General features: G+C 38.2%; 2 protein-coding genes across 6 annotated transcripts; both read left to right on the top strand.

The window, feature by feature from the left end:
- The first annotated feature begins 64 nt into the window (after nucleotides 1-64).
- On the top strand, nucleotides 65-4,362 carry LOC137717452 (serine carboxypeptidase-like 45). 5 transcript variants are annotated; one of them, XM_068456831.2, is made up of 11 exons: nucleotides 65-543; nucleotides 1,723-1,969; nucleotides 2,168-2,269; nucleotides 2,379-2,474; nucleotides 2,581-2,673; nucleotides 2,789-2,859; nucleotides 2,948-3,229; nucleotides 3,315-3,430; nucleotides 3,619-3,711; nucleotides 3,815-3,932; nucleotides 4,025-4,362. In XM_068456831.2, exons 1-11 carry the CDS (start codon nucleotides 541-543, stop codon nucleotides 4,169-4,171), a joined length of 1,368 nt encoding a protein of 455 aa, XP_068312932.2. In that variant the 5' UTR covers nucleotides 65-540; the 3' UTR covers nucleotides 4,172-4,362. The 5 variants fall into 5 exon arrangements, 4 of the variants coding, with proteins under 4 accessions (XP_068312932.2, XP_088554540.1, XP_088554541.1 ...); XR_015965214.1 differs by having other exon boundaries at nucleotides 366-543; nucleotides 3,562-3,679; nucleotides 3,826-3,932; nucleotides 4,025-4,262; XM_088698414.1 differs by having other exon boundaries at nucleotides 366-543; nucleotides 3,562-3,711.
- Nucleotides 4,363-7,916: 3,554 nt separating this feature from the next.
- On the top strand, nucleotides 7,917-10,781 carry LOC137717476 (serine carboxypeptidase-like 45). The gene is made up of 10 exons (XM_068456860.2): nucleotides 7,917-8,260; nucleotides 8,453-8,551; nucleotides 8,690-8,785; nucleotides 8,892-8,984; nucleotides 9,098-9,168; nucleotides 9,257-9,538; nucleotides 9,624-9,739; nucleotides 9,922-10,020; nucleotides 10,120-10,237; nucleotides 10,330-10,781. The coding sequence occupies exons 1-10, from the start codon at nucleotides 8,008-8,010 to the stop codon at nucleotides 10,486-10,488; spliced, it is 1,386 nt and encodes a 461-aa protein (XP_068312961.2). The 5' UTR covers nucleotides 7,917-8,007; the 3' UTR covers nucleotides 10,489-10,781.
- The last annotated feature ends 6,330 nt before the right edge of the window (nucleotides 10,782-17,111 follow it).

The raw sequence follows: 17,111 nt of genomic DNA, 5'->3' as shown, positions 1-17,111 counted from the left end.
TGTAATCTTACGAGTATTCCAGATAACGCGTATGTTGGATACATGAGGACAATTTGTCTTACACGCTCTTGGTCAATTTCTCTTAACACAACTTAGCTAGTAGGTACCAGATAAAATTGGGGTTGGACAAAAAAATACTGAGAATCGAATCGAACCCGGTTGGTTTGGTTTTTTTTGGTTCATTCGGTATAGGTACAAGATCGGTTCGGTTCGGTTTGGTGCTTATTCTGTTCGGTTTCGGTTCTAAGTTTGATACCGAACCGTACTGAATTAAATTTTTAATTAAAAACTGTCATCCACGTGGCTTGTTTCTATTGGTGCTTATCCGAGTCCACAGGGACTTGGTCACACTGGATCCCCATTGGTCCTTGGTCGCCACTCGTCGCACTCGATGCTTTTCAGTCATCTGAGAAGTGAATTCTTCCGACTCTCACTTTTCTCACTCCGTCTCTCTCAGTCGCCGGCCGTCCAGTCCTCCTCCTCTCCAATCTCTCTCACGGTCTCACCTCCACCGCAACCATCGTGACTTCGTCTTCTCTCATGGTAAGTCAATTTCTTGAATTTGTTTGCGTTTTATAAAATTAGGGTTTTAATTTTTAGATTCAAATTGTGATTGGATTCGAGGGTTTCTCTGAAATTCTTAGATTAGGGTTTTAACTTGTTGCTGGATTTTGTAGTTTTGATGTAGTTAACCTCGATCTTTAACACTAATGTAATTGGGATTGGAATTGGGGCTTTCTCTGAAATTGGGGGTCTTTAACATTGCAATCCTTCCGTTGTTTTACCATCGCCATATTGGATGATACTATCGATTGCTTTTATTAATGGGATGAAAATGATCCCAATCTGTCTAGCTTCAATTCAAAAGAACTGGTTCAATTTGGATTCTGTACGGGTCATCAAACTAAATACTATCGATTCGATTCTGTGTTCTGCATTTGTGTTCTTACTTGTTCATCAAACGTACGGGGTGGGTGTTGGACCCTTGCTGCGTCTCGAAGGGGTAATTGCTTTTATTTTATATGAATTGAACTTATTAGTTATTAAGGCATTTAGTTTGATGTTTGCTATTACATTTGGATTGTATTAATGCCATAAGGCTTTGACTTGAACTTTGATTTTTCATTTTGGTCTGTACTAATGCCATAAGGCATTTACTTGAACTTTGTTGTTGGATTGAATTTTGTATGCTCAGATTAGTCATGTAGCAGGCTAGCAGCAGGGAGAACTCAATTTTTGTTGCATCTATATGCTCAGAATAATCAGATTAGTCGCTCAGAATAATCAGATTAGTCTGACTTTTGCTTTTGTTAAATTTGATCTCCTTAATTTTGGGATGGATGTTTTCACTACATCCATCATCTCAGAAGCAGGGAGACTCTTAAGCTGACTAATTTAGTCATGTGCACCGTGCACTTTGTTAATTTTGTGCCAAAAACTGATTTGGGCTTTTTTTTCACAAAAACTGAAAAACACTAAAACAGGCCTTGTTCCTTAAAGGCCCAGAACCGAACCGAACCTATTAGGTTTGTACTAAGTCGGTACAACCATTCATACCGTACCGAAATTTTACTATGGGTTCGGTTTCGGTACCACCTCAGTACTGAACCGTGCCCAGGCCTAGATAAAATCGAGATAAGATCTTTATATACTTGTACCATCCCACACCACAATTCATATGTGAAGCTCCCTCCCTCTCTCTCTCTCTCTCTCATGATGCAGCTTCGGCGAGGGAGTATCGTCATGGTCGTCGCAGTCTTTGCAACTGTCATCGAAGCGTTTTCCACGGCAAACTCCCTCCAAGAAGCGGATAAATTCACAAGGTTGCCAAGTCAACCACAAGTCAACTTCCAGCAATATGCAGGATATGTAACTGTGGATGAAAAGCAAGAGAGATCTCTTTTTTACTACTTTGTTGAAGCACAAACTAATCCTGCTTCCAAGCCTCTTGTTCTTTGGCTCAATGGAGGTGAGCTTCCACCGAAATCCAGTAATGAGTAATATAATCCCTACCGGAAACATTTTACGTGTTATTTGTTTTTGTTATTCATACTGTTTCAGCCAACTTAGTGACACTTGCGTCTGCAACATTTTATGCAATATTGAATGCGTGTTACGTAGGACAATTACGAACCAAATAATTGAGCTTTGTGACTTTTAATTGAAGGTCCTGGTTGTTCATCTGTTGGAGTTGGAGCTTTCAACGAGAACGGACCTTTTCAACCAAGCGGAGACATTTTACTCAAGAACGATTTTAGTTGGAATAGAGGTGATTAATCCATTAAATTACTCTTTAAGTGATCACATTTGTGTCACTGTAATTGTTAATGAGCTTCTGATCTGGATTATTCACGAAATTTTGATACTAATCATTTCAGAAGCAAATATGCTGTACTTGGAGTCACCTGCAGGCGTTGGCTTTTCCTACTCAGCAAACAAATCATTTTATGGCTTTGTGAATGACGATATCACAGGTTTTCGGTTCACATGACTTTCTCAATCCTCATTCAACCAACAAAATATAACCTGAAAATAGTAAACTTGTACATTCTGATCATGTTCCGATTCTCTTCTTTTTAGCACGAGATAATATCGAGTTCCTTCAGCACTGGTTCGACGAATTCCCCGCCTATAAAAATAGGGATTTCTTTATCACAGGAGAGAGCTATGCAGGTAACATCATTTACTTGTAAACACCATCATTTTCTATCAGTAATGACCAATTAGAAAACTTGAAAGGTACAAACTTACGACGCGCTTCTAAAAAATTCCATTCTGTCACTGCCAGGCCATTATGTTCCACAGCTTGCACAACTCATTATCCAGTCAAAACTGAAGTTCAATCTGAAAGCAATAGCAGTAAGCAAATGAGAATCGAAAAAGTGAAGTAACTTTGGAGTTGGTGTTTTCGACCAAGATGTCACGCTTGAGCCTTTTTTGCTTGCAGATTGGCAATCCTCTTTTAGAATTCAATTCTGATAACAACGCACAAGCAGAGTACTTGTGGTCTCATGGATTAATATCAGATGCGACCTTTGAAAATTTGACTTCAGTCTGCAACAATTCTGAAATTATTAGACAGGTGAGAATTCGTGGTGGTCCACTTACCCCTGCTTGTGATGCAGTGGCGAACCAAGTTGAAAGTGAAGACCCTGGATATTTGATTGACCAATATGACGTTACTCACGATGTCTGTTTATCATCTTTTAAAGCTCAATCTTTCCAACTGGTAAGCCTTGGTATTTTCTCCTTTCAGTTCTTTCAAATTCTCTACGTTAATACACAAACTTCCAACTCACTGATCACATCTGCAGCAAAAAACAGCGAAGATAGATGTCTGTATCGAAGATGAAACGGTTTCATACTTAAACCGACCAGATGTACAGGAGGCACTTCATGCCCGAGTCACAAATTGGACAACTTGCAGCAAGTAATCATCTCATCTCATTTGAATCACTGATGCACATAAACGTAGTAGGTTCTGAAGATGAATCAAAACATGAAAAGAATTCCAATTATACTCCAAACTATTCAAAGATTGAAGAAATGTTCCTTGTGCAGTAAGTCTTTTCTGTTTACTGTGCTTCTAAATTTGATTATCCTCTTTTACATCGGAAGTGTCCTCAAGTATGACATGAAAAACCTGGAAATACCGATGCTTCCAGTTTTAGGTGACCTTGTCAAGTCTGGAATTCGGGTTTTAATTTACAGGTGATGAGTCTCAACGTTGTACAAATCAAAACTCTTGCCATCTTCGATAATTGTAGTCTTTTAGAAATTGTACTTAAAGGTACATCTTACATGTTTTCCACAGTGGAGATCAAGATTCTGTTATTCCACTAACGAGTACACGGACACTGGTGAGCGGATTGGCAAAGGACTTGGGGCTACAAACGAATGTGCCTTACAGAGTCTGGTTTGAAGAAAAACAGGTCGGTTCGGGAACATAATAACAGTGGAAAATTCGGATTATCTACTTGTGGCCTTAGCAGTTGTTATGGTTTATAAATTTTTAACTTCTCAGGTTGCTGGATGGACGCAAGTATACAGTGACACCTTATCTTACGCTACCATAAGAGGAGCAGGCCATGAAGCTCCAATTTCGCAGCCAGAGAGATCACTACTTCTATTTACTTCATTTCTGACAGGAATGCCATTGCCAAAAGCCTGAAGTACTAACTGACACAAACTGCAGAAATCAAGAAGAAACAAATCTATTCATTTCTTACACGGAATAATTGAGTGAACAAATTGCAAGAAAATTGGTATACTCATGAGAACAAGAATGTCAGTTTTAATTAGCGCTTTTTCTCTGCATCAATAAAGACATTAAGAGGAATGACAGGCAACATCCGAATAAAACTTCTTCCGTATGTTAAAAAGAGTTTAATTGACACTCCAACAGAAATCGAAATTGTACGTCTGAGTTAACAACTTTAAGGATGAGTCCAGTACATGGTACCCAACTCGTCAAATCCACTAGACTCGTGAACAAAATGAGCATGGTTAATAGTCTTATACAAAGCGCGTTGTATTTCAAACCAATAACATACATTGATGCCCTCTCACTAGTTCTTACTTCTTATGATGCATAATAACATAACATGTTTAAATTCTTAGGTTGTTCGCTGCTAAAACAGAACCCTTTGCACGAAAATTTGTACGTGTCACTATGCATTGAGGCACACCATATTCTCGGTGAGGCAAGATATTCGATCACCATAGGAGGATAAGACTCGGGGCTTTGACAATTTCCTAATGAAAGTTTTGCAGATTATGGTTGCTTTCCTCTTTCGAGAACCCTTTAGGTTTATTTTCCTGTGTTTCTAGCAAGACGGTAATTTGTAGTGAAATAAGAGAGGGAGGAGTGCAAGATAAATTTATCAAGAACGAAAGCATAACCAAGGTAACCGACTTCCAACAATGAATTAATTAAATTGAAATTACAAAGCAACTGCTAATCTCTAAACAAAACAATAGCAAGGCGAATATTGTTCATAGCCAAACGGTAAATCAAGAGTTAAACCAATCAAACCAAAAATTAGTAGAAGACTAGAAGTTCGATAACCAAGGATTCGAGATGGTGTCCTTAGTTAAATCTTCTTCTGTAATTCTGTGTTCAAAATCCACGCACTTGGCAGCATTGGACATTTCACTGGCAATGGAGGCTTCAATTCCATGGCTGAAGTACTAGCAGTAGAAGTAGTATTCATCGGATTCTTCGATTCCATGACTGAAGTAGTAGTACTAGTAGTAGTAGAGTTCGCCGGATTCTTATTAAAACCATCCCATTGGGCCAATTCATGAGTAACTTTATGGCCTAATGCGTCGTGAATAAATGGATTTACAGGGTCCTGAGAGGGGGGCATCTGCACATCAAAATACGCAGGGTTCAAGCGTCGCGGTGTTTTGCTTGAGCTTGAGTGAATTCGGGATCTTGCGGCCATGTCTTCGGCTGAATTCGACCCGTTTACCGGTACTAGTAGTTGTTGGTTACACTGGACCACTATCAGTATTCTCTTGCATTATTTGAATTTGAACCGTCCATGAGAAATCGTACGGCGTATGTACCCGTAGTCTTACAGGTATTTCACCCCATGTTGGAGACTGATGCTTGATCGAATGAGAGCATACGAACGATGGAAACCAGCTTGATAGAGGTGGAGAGAGTAAGAATAAGTGTCTTCTTCTCACAGACGGTGCCAAATGTTGATGCACAAAATCAGTGAAGACTTTGGAACAACGTAAAGTGTCACGTTTGTGACCTTCGCTCGGTTGCTCCAGTCACCTAGTGAGGATAATATGTAAGGAGATAGAGATAGGGAAGCAAACATAAGATGTATGTGGTTCACCCTAAGTCTGGATACGTCCACGGAGTAGAGGAGTTCTCATTAATAGTGAAGGGTTTACACATACATAAGTTTAAGCATAGTTATCATCAATGGGTTCTAATGACTAGTTTAAGTACAATAATGACATTAGGAATTAATTGTAGGAGAATTGTCTTCTTTTATAGTTAGAGGAAAGTCTCTAGCTTTTGTCTGAGGTCGATGTGGGACTCTGTGAGCTTTATTCTGACGTTGACATGTGTCGTGCTGTGATTGGCCTCCTGGTTGGTGGGAAACTAATGTGCTTCTGTAGGGGTGCCTCAGCATGAACCGCTCAGTGGGTCCTTGAAGGTATGATGTTGACCAGTGCTTGGTAGTTTCGGGATTGGTCAAGTATGGTACAAACAACTACATTTGAAACCCTATAAGAATATTCTTCTTACTCATCCTTATCTATGCATAGCTGTCCAAGCCTTGCTGTCAATGAACCGTTGAGGTGATGCTAAATGAGCGATGGGTGTTTTCATCAATTGAACAGGTGTCTTGGCAAGGTATAGCACCATGGGCTTTGTTCACTGGACTATGGTTAATATTCCCCCTCAAGCTAAGCTGCGGAGATTGAGCAGTTTGCTTGGAACTAAGCAGCTTGAAACGAGCTTTGGATAAACTTTTCAAAATTTTAAACTACAAGTTGAGGAAAAGAATCATCTTTGTATATGGTTTGAATTGATTACAAGATATGTTGCTAACTTTGAAGAAGAAAGAAACGGAAGACCTAAAGCTTGAAACATAAAGAGTAAAACAATAGTATTTATATACATGACTACATTTGAAACCCTATAAGAATATTCTTCTTGCTTATCCTTATCTCTGCACAGTTGTCCAAGCCTTGCTGTCAATGTACCATTGAGGTGATGCTAGATAAGTGATGGGTGTTTTGATCAATTGAACAGGTAGCACCATGGGCTTTGTTCACTGGACTATGGTTAATATTGCGGACAACACAACACCAAGTTTATCTATTTTGTAAAACATGTGTATCACACTTTTCTGGTCATTTTTTTTGACATTGCAAATTTTAAATAAAAAAAAACAGAGTGGGAGAAACAAGGACCCAAATTCTTATTTATTTATTGATTCATGAAACGACACACAATATTTACTTCCACGGTACGTAAAAAAAATGTGAGTGTAATACTAATATATTGAACCATACAAAAATCACACTCCTTTGTTAGGGCGAAAAATTGAAATATAATACCAATATATGGGATTCATAAGTTCAATATACAAACTCGTGTGCGGGGTACCAACATATTAAACTCACACTAGTCTAGTAGTCAGAGTCTTGGGATCCCTTTTTTTTTTTTTTTTTTTCAAAAAATGGAGATTGGTTGTATGGCCTACACCACATTGAACTTCAATGGTCCGAACTGTCTATTTTTCAAGTTGTACCTTACAGATCATCCTTACACAATATTAGCCAAATTAGAAATATTTGAGGCATCTAATTGAGTTCAAAGAAATTGACAAACACTGTGTTCTAAAAAACATTGAAACGTTATCGTGACAATTTGACAATTAAATAGGCAAATGGTGTAGCAGTATTGTTATATGCATCAAACATTGTGTTCTAATAAACATTGAAATTTCAGCATGACAATTAAATGGACAAACTGTCTCGGATTGAATTGTTTCAAGGATGATTTATGAATCAAGACTTACAAAATAGTCAGTTTGGATCGTTGAAGTTCAAAGCGGAGTGGGTTCCATAGGGCCACAACTAATCCCCATTTTCTGAAGAAAAAAAAATGGAAATCCCTTCCCTGCCTAGTGTAGCAGTATTGTGATATGCATCAAACTCAAGACATCCGATCCCTATCTATATGCATAACACTCGCTTAGAATCTCAAAGTAGAGTACCTTTCTTGCAAGAGCAAGTTGTACTCATGAACATTTATGAACTGGTATCATAACAAGTTGTCCCGCCTAACCCACGTCAGAACAATACAATATGTTGAATACGTGAGCTCTTGGACAATTTGTCTTACACAACTTAGCCAGCTTGGTACCAGATAAAATCGAGATAAGATCTTTATATACTTGTACCATCCCACACCACAATTCATATTTGAAGCTCTCTCTCTCTCTCTCTCTCTCTCTCTCTCTCTCTCTCTCTATGCAGCCTCAACGAGGGAGTATCGTCGTCGTCGCCGCAGTCTTTGCAACTGTCATCCAAGCGTTTTCCACGGAAAACTCCCTCCAAGAAGCTGATAAAATCACAAGGTTGCCTGGTCAACCACAAGTCAACTTCCAGCAATATGCAGGATATGTAACTGTGGATGAAAAGCAAGGGAGATCACTTTTTTACTACTTTGTTGAAGCACAAACTGATCCTGCTTCAAAGCCTCTTGTTCTTTGGCTCAATGGAGGTGAGCTTCCATCCAAATCCAATTTCAAATATAATCCCTACAGGAAAAATTTCATGTGTTATTTGTTTTTGCTCTTACTACTTTAGCCAACTTAGCGACGCCTATGTTTGTAACATTTTATACATTAATGAATGCGTGTTGCGTAGTACAATTACGAACCAAATAACTGAGCTTTGTGAGTTTAAAGTGAAGGTCCTGGTTGCTCATCTGTTGGAGGAGCTTTCATCGCGCACGGACCTTTTCAACCAAGCGGAGACATTTTACTCAAGAACGATTTTAGTTGGAATAGAGGTAATTAATCCATTAAATTATAGTTTTAAGTGATCACAATTGTGTCACATTCGTTCTTAATTAGATTTTGCTCCCGATTATTGACGTAACATTGATACTAATTATGATGGATTTTCTCCTGTTATATAATATTTGCAGAAGCAAATATGCTATACTTGGAGTCACCTGCAGGAGTAGGCTTCTCCTACTCAGCAAACAAATCATTCTATGGCTTCGTGAACGACGATATCACAGGTTTTCGTTTCATATGACTTTCTCAATCCTCATTCAACCAACAAAATATAACCCGAAAATAGTAAACATGTACATTCTGATCATGTTCAGATTCTCTTCTTTTTAGCACGAGATAATCTCGAGTTCCTTCGGCGCTGGTTCCACGAATTCCCTGAGTATAAAAATAGGGATTTGTTTATCACAGGACAGAGCTATGCAGGTAACATTATTTACTTGTAAAACCATCATTTCTATCACTAATGACCAATTAGAAAACTCGAAAGGTACAAACTTACGACGCGCTTCTAAAAAATTCCATTTTTTCACTGCCAGGCCACTATGTTCCCCAGCTTGCACAACTCATTATCCAATCAAAACTGAAGTTCAATCTGAAAGCAGTAGCAGTAAGCAAACGAGAATCAAAAAGGTGAAGTGACTTTGGGGTTGATGTTTTCGACTAAGATGTCATCCTTGAGCTGTTTTTGCTTGCAGATTGGCAATCCTCTTCTCGAATTCAATACTGATGCCAACTCACCAGCAGAGTACTGGTGGTCTCATGGATTAATATCAGATGCGACCTTCGAAAATTTGACTTCAGTCTGCAACTCTTCTGAAATTTTTAGACAGGAGGTAATTCGTGGTGGTCCACTTAGCCCTGCTTGTGATGCAGTAGCGAACCAATTTGAAAGAGAAGTCCCTGGACATTTGATCAACCAATATGACGTTACTCTCGATGTCTGTTTATCATCCGTCGAAGCTCAATCTTTCCAACTGGTAAGCCTTGGTATTTTCTCCTTTCATTTCTTTTGAATTCTCCACGTTAATATACAAACTTCCAACTCACCAATCACATCTGCAGCGAAAAACAGTGAAGATAGATGTCTGTATCGGAGATGAAATAGTTACATACTTAAACCGACCAGATGTACAGGAGGCGCTTCATGCCCGAGTCACAAATTGGACATTTTGCAGCAAGTAATCATCTCATCTCATTTGAATCACTGGTGCACATAAACGTAGTAGGTTCCAAAGATGAATCAAAACATGAAAAGAATTCCAATTATACTCCAAACTATTCAAAGATCGAAGAAATGTTCCTTGCGCAGCAATTCTTTTTTGTTTACTGTGCTTCTATATTTGATTATCCTCTTTTACAGCGGAGGTGTCCTTGAGTATGACATGAAAGACCATGAAATACCGATGCTTCCAGTTTTAGGTGACCTTGTCAAGTCTGGAATTCGGGTTTTGATTTACAGGTGATGAGTCTCACCATTGTACAAATCAAAACTCTTGCCATCTTCGATAATCTTAGTCTTTTAGAAATTGTCAAAAGTTATCTTACATGTTTTCCACAGTGGAGATCAAGATTCTATTATTCCACTAACGAGTACACGGACACTGGTGAACGGATTGGCAAAGGACTTGGGGCTACAAACGAATGTGCCTTACAGAGTCTGGGTTCAAGAAAAACAGGTCGGTTCGTGAATATAATATCAGTGGAAAATTCGGACTATCTACTTGTGGTCTTAGCAGTTTTTATCCTTCATAAATTTTTAACTTTTCAGGTTGCTGGATGGACACAAGTATACGGTGACACTTTATCTTACGCTACCATAAGAGGAGCAGGCCATGAAGCTCCAATTTCGCAGCCAGAGAGATCACTACTTCTGTTTACCTCATTTCTGAGAGGAAAGCCACTGCCAAAAGCCTTAAGTACTAACTGATCAAATTGCAGAAATCAAGAAGAAACATATATATTGTTGGAAATAAGTGGGTATGTATGCCCACATGCATACAGTAAATTTTTCATATGCTTAATAGTGTAATTTGTTTGCTTTCGAAGTAGTTGCTCTATAAATAGAGCATTACGAGTGTTCAAAAGATAAGAGTATGAAAGAAAGAAAAAATAGAATATTTTCAGTATTCTCCTATTTCTCTCTTATCTGCAATCATTTTGTATTAGTGTAATATTTTGCAACAACCTCGCTCCTGTCCCTAGTAAAGGTTATTTCTCTAACTTTTGCCTATTTATAACACGTTATCAGTACGACTCTCTAACCATTTCTCTTTTCTCTTCACCGAAAGAAAATTGTTTCCTCCAAGGATTTTACTGTTCTTCTTCTTCCTCTGCCTCACCTGCTGGATATACCCTCGCGAAGAATTGTTTGCACCAAGCCTGCTTTTAGTTCTCAACATAACAGTTACTTATATCTTTGATTTCTTGTTTGGTGTAGCTCCTTATTACTAACCCAATGTTTATTTACCTTTGTTGCGATCAAAGATGGTGCGGTATCATCGCCCATCTTGGACTGCAGATTTAATTTTACTGCAAATTTTAGGTAGAGCAATATAATCGTCAACCCTATCATGCATGTTTAAATTTACCTGCTATTTAATTTTATTGCAATTTTAGGTGATGTGGTATAATCACCCACCCTACTCTGCATATTTAAAATTTTCTGCTGCTTGAGTGGTGTGGAATAATCGCCCATCCTATGTTATTTCGATGAGAATGGTGCAGTACAATTGCCCTCCTCATTCATCATGTAAATCTCGAGCATGAAGTTTCAAGTGCTTATCATTTTGGCCTGAAGATCAAAATAAAAAATTTGTAAGAACCAGAAGTTCTAACAATATATTCCTCCAGAATATATATATTATTGCAAGTTTTTACACGCCTTAATTTTCTTTTAGAAAAGAAAATTGCGAACTTGGCAAATCTTGATTTTGTTGCCCTAGATGTTATTGGAAAGAACTACCTTACCTGGGTAATGGATGCCAAGATCCATCTGAAGGCAGGAAATCTTGGGAAAACCATTAAGGAAGATAACTATGCATCATCTCAAGATCGGGCGAAGACCATGATCTTTATCCGTCGCCACCTTGATGAGGGACTGAAGAGCAAGTACCTCACGGTTGAAGATCCATTAACCCTCTAGAAGGCACTGAAAAATAGATATAATCACCAGAAAACGGTGATTCTTCTAAGGGCTCGTTATAAGTGGACTCACCTAAGGATCCATGATTTCAAAACAGTGGCTGAATACGATTCTGCAATGTTTAGAATTAGCTCCCAGTTGAAGCTCTGTGGAGAAACAATCATTGAGGAAGATATGCTGGAACAGACTTTCAACACCTTTCATGCCTCCAATGTGCTTCTGCAGCAGTAGTCTAAAAAAAGAGGCTTTATTGAGTACAACCAGCTGATATCTGTATTCCTTGTAGTCGAGCAAAACAATGAGCTTCTGATGAAAAATCATCAGTCCCGACCTACCAGATCATCACCATTCCCAGAAGTGAATGCTGCTTCCCTTGAAGAGAATACCACATCCTCTCGTGGCAATAATTACAAAAGAGGACGTGGCCACAAGCGAGGCTGGTGGAACGGGAAAAGCAAGAACCATGGTGTCCAGTTTCACAACCAAGTTCCAAGATATAATCCAGGCCCGAGCTTTAAGATTGCAAATCGCCAGAAAGGCAAAGCTCATATAAACACTCTTAGAAATCCCGAAGAAGTTTGCCATAAATGTGGTGGCAATGGGTACTGGGCACGTACCTATCGCACCACAAAACATCTGGTGGATCTGTATCAAGTTTCCCTCAAGGAGAAGGGTGTCGAGACTAATTTCCTCGACCAGGCTAAACTAATGGATATAACTGATACAATGTTCGATTTATCAGGGGAATTGAACACAACCCACCTGGATGTTTCAGACTTCATTATTGAAAGAGAGAATGAAGTGTATGGGTCCGAGTGAATCATTTATGTTTGATGTACTCTTGTTATTTGTACTTGTGATTTAATGCTCAACTTTTCAATTCAATAAAAGTAGTATTCATGTATGAATAAACTGCTTTGAATTGTAAATGGATACCACATTGAAACGAAAAGTGCAGAAATGTAGAATATCTATGCATTACCTTCAATGATACCCAGAAGTGTATATTGGAGAAGTTGCGTGGTTTATCGAGTGGATTTTATTATACATACATAAAGACAATTGAGACATATATTGTCATGAACCAGAAGTTCATGGATTCAAAAGTTTACATGCTTTGGCATGACCGTTTGGGTCATCCAGGATCCATCATGATGCGTAGGATCATTACCAATTCTAATGGACATCCATTATTGAGCAGACATATTGCTGTCTCAAATGAAAACCCTTGCAAGGCTTGTTCCCAAGGGAAGTTGGTAACTAGACCATAACAACTAAAGGTTGATACTGAATCTCCATCATTTTTTGCAAAGAATTCAAGGGGATATTTGTGGGCCTATTCAACCACCTTGTGGACCATTTCGATATTTTATGGTTTTGGTTGATGTATCTACCCGATGGTCACATGTTTGCCTATTGTCTACTTGAAATGTAGCTTTTGTGAGACTTCTTGCTCAAATAATTAAGTTGTGAGCACAGTTCCCAGATCACCCCATTAAGTCAATCTGACTTGATAACGCTGGTGAATTTATGTCTCAAGCTTTTGATGATTACTGCATGGCACTGTACATTGATGTTGAACACCCTGTTCCTCATGTCCATACTCAAAATGGTTTAGCAGAGGCATTTATCAAGTGGCTTCAATTAATAGCTCACACTCTGCTTATGAAAAGAAAATTACCAGTTTCTTCATAGGGACATGCTATCTTACATGCTGCATCAGGCATTTATCAAGTGGCTTCAATTAATAGCTCACACTCTGCTTATGAAAAGAAAATTACCAGTTTCTTCATAGGGACATGCTATCTTACATGCTGCATCATTGGTTCAATTGAGACCTATAGCCAACCACCAATACTCATCAATACAACTCGTGTTTAGGCATTAGCCAAACATTTCACATTTACGAGTTTTTGGTTGTGCTGTTTATGTGCCTGTTGCACCGCCACAAAGCACTAAAATGGGACCTCAACGTAGACTGGGAATTTATGTGGGTTTTGATTCACCAACTATCATTAGATATTTGGAACCCTTGACAGGTGATATGTTTATAGTTTGTTTTGCAGATTGTCATTTTGATGAGACAGTTTTCCCGTTATTAGGGGGAGAAAAGACCGTTCCAGAAGAGCGGTAAAAGCTGACATGGGTTGTTCCCACCTTATCTCATTTTGATCCTCAAAGCATTCAATGTGAAAATGAAGTGAAAAGGATCATTCACCTTCAAAGTATTGCTAATCAAATGCCATATGCATTTAATGATGTTTCGAAAGTGACAAAGTCACATATACCAGCTGCAAATGCACCTACAAAAATTGATGTCCTTGTTGGACAAAATAAAGTGGCAGTGAGTGATTCATCTAGTGCACGCCTGAATCGTGGTAGATTCCCAGGTTCAAAAGATTTAGCCCCTCGAAAGAGAAAAATGAGGGCACAGTTGAACCCAAATGGAATCATTCAAGAAAAGAAAATGAATGATAAATCCACAATTCATGATTCTGAAAAAGAAAATATCCGTGATGAAACACATGTCCCTGAAGAGACAGAAGTACATGAAAGCAAAGAAATATCCATAAATTATGCATATACTAATGAATTGTGGGATCGAAATGAAATAATCATCGACAACATGTTCGCATTTGCATGAGCCACTGAAATTATATTAAGCGATGACATTGAGCCCCGCTCTGTTGATGAATGTAAACAAAGACAAGATTGGCCTAAGTGGAAAGATGCAATCCAGGCAGAATTAAATTCCTTAGAAAGGCGAAGTGTTTTTGGACTGATAGTCCAAACCCCACCTGGTGTAAACCTTGTGGCTTACAAATGGGTATTCACAAGGAAACGCAATGAGAAAAACTAGATTGCAAGATATAAAGCATGACCCGTTGCACAAGGTTTTTCACAAAGGCCTGAAATTGATTATGAAGAGACATACTCTCCTGTAATGGACGCAATTACGTTCCGTTACTTAATAAGTTTGGTAGTTTCAGAAAAACTTGACATGCGACTTATGGATGTCATCATTGCGTATCTATATGGAGAATTAGATACTGACATATATATGAAAGTCCCAGAAGGACTTAAGTTGCCTGAAACAACTAACAAACCACGAGGTATGTTCTCAATTAAATTAAGGCGACCATTATATGGGCTGAAACAATCTGGACAAATGTGGTATAATCGTCTCAGTGAGTATTGGATCAAAGAAGGATATACCAACAATGTCATCTGCCCTTGTGTGTTCATTAAGAAATCAAATACTGGATTTGATATAGTGGCAGTATAGGTCGATGATATGGACCTAGTTGGAACCCCTGAAGAGATCAATAAAACTGCTGAATATCTAAAAAGCGAATTTGAAATAAAAGACCTTGGGAAAACAAAATTTTGTATCGGTCTTCAGATCGAGCATTGTGCTAATCGAATTTTGGTGCATCAATCAGCTTACATTGAAAAAATATTAAAGCAATTTGGCATGGACATGGCTTATCCACTGAGCACCCCAATGGTCGTTCGTTCTTTGGACATTAAGAAAAATGCATTCCGTCCAAAAGAAGATGATGAACTGGTCTTTGGTCCAGAAGTACCATATTTGAGTGCAATAGGTGCTTTATTGTATTTAGAACAATGTACTAGACCATATATAGTTTTTTCAGTCAACTTGTTAGCAAGATATAGCTCTGCTCCAACAATTCGTCATTGGAAGGGAGTCAAGGATGTATTGCGATACCTTCATGGAACAACAGACATATGTCTCTTCTACTCAGATAAATCCATAAATGATCAGATCCGCACAAAGCCTGCTCATAAACTGGATATATGTTCACTAATGGAGATACAACAATTTCATGGCACTCAACAAAACAAACATTAGTTTCAGCATCTTCCAATCACTCGGAAATAATTGCTTTACATGAAGCAAGTCGTGAATGTTCTTGGTTAAGATCAATGATCCATCACATCCGGAATTCATGTGGTCTACCTTCAAGGACAGACACTCCAACTGTTATACATGAAGATAATGCAGCTTGTGTTGCCTAAAAGAATGAAGGATTTATCAAGGGTGACAAGACTAAACACATATCTCCAAGATTTTTCAGTGCACATGAGCTTCAGAAGGCTAAAGTTATTAAAGTCAGACAAATCCGCTCCAATGAAAATCTGGCAGACTTGTTCACCAAATCTCTACCAAAGTGCATATTTTAGAAGTTAGTGCAGGGAATCGGATTACGTCGGCTTACCAATTTGAAGAATGCGGAATCAGGGGGAGATAAAAGTTAGGGGGAGCATCCATGATACATGCATGTTGTACGCTTTTCCCTTCAATTAGGATTTTTCCCACTGGGTTTTTCCTATCAAGGTTTTAACGAGGCAACATAAGCATGCTCAACACTATATCAACAATCCGGGTAAAGTTGTACTCTTTTTACTTTGCTATGGTTTTTTCCAAGCAAGGTTTTAACGAGACAACTGATGTTGATATGTGGGCATCCAAGGGGGAGTGTTGTAAATAAGTGGGTATGTATGCCCACATGCATACAGTAAACTTTTCATATGCTTAATAGTGTAATTTGTTTGCTTTCAAAGTAGTTGCTCTATAAATAGAGCATTACTAGTGTTCAAAAGATAAGAGCAAGAAAGAAAGAAAAGTTAGAATATTTTCAGTATCCTCCTATTTCTCTCTTATCTGCAATCATTTTGTATTAGTGTAATATTTTGCAACAACCTCGCTCCTATCCCTAGCAAGGGTCTCTAACTTTTGCCTATTTATAACATATATTCATTTCGTAAACAGAATTATTGGGTGAACAAATTGCAAGGTTTTCGAATCCATCGCTTCAGAGGATCGAGATTTTTTCTTGGACCCGTGTGACTAAAGCAAGGGCGGAGCCATGATTTTTCTCTTGGGTGGGTTAGTTGAAAATAGTACCATAAAATTATATGTTTATTTTTTTGCTTATATAAAATTATATAATAATCAATATAAAAGAACAACAATATAATATAGGACAAGAATTGTCTGCCCTCCCACTTCCGGTGCCCTCCCCCTCCTGTTTTTGTGGTCACGGTTAAGCCACGTCAACATTTTATATTACTATTCATTTTTGTCTTATTATTTGTATAAAAAACAATATAAAATGTTGACGTGGCTTAACCGTGACCACACAAAATAGGAGGGCACGAGAGGGCACCGGAAGTGGGAGGGTAGACAATCCTTGTCCTATAATATAAACTATTCTCAAAATCATAATCCTAACCGATAAATTCAAGGACCATATAAATAATTAACCTACTAATTAAATTAAGAATAGGTAAATAAAGGGGGACTGGAGATAGAACTAATTTATAATTTTTAGCATAAAACGTATTATTCACTACCTTTCATCTACTAAATATACATCAAAATA

Source organism: Pyrus communis, chromosome 8 (assembly GCF_041283825.1).
Source record: "Pyrus communis isolate YQ-2024b chromosome 8, ASM4128382v1, whole genome shotgun sequence".
NCBI lineage: Eukaryota > Viridiplantae > Streptophyta > Magnoliopsida > Rosales > Rosaceae > Pyrus > Pyrus communis.
Note: the sequence above shows the minus strand (reverse complement) of the source record. Positions and strands in the feature narration are given on the sequence as shown.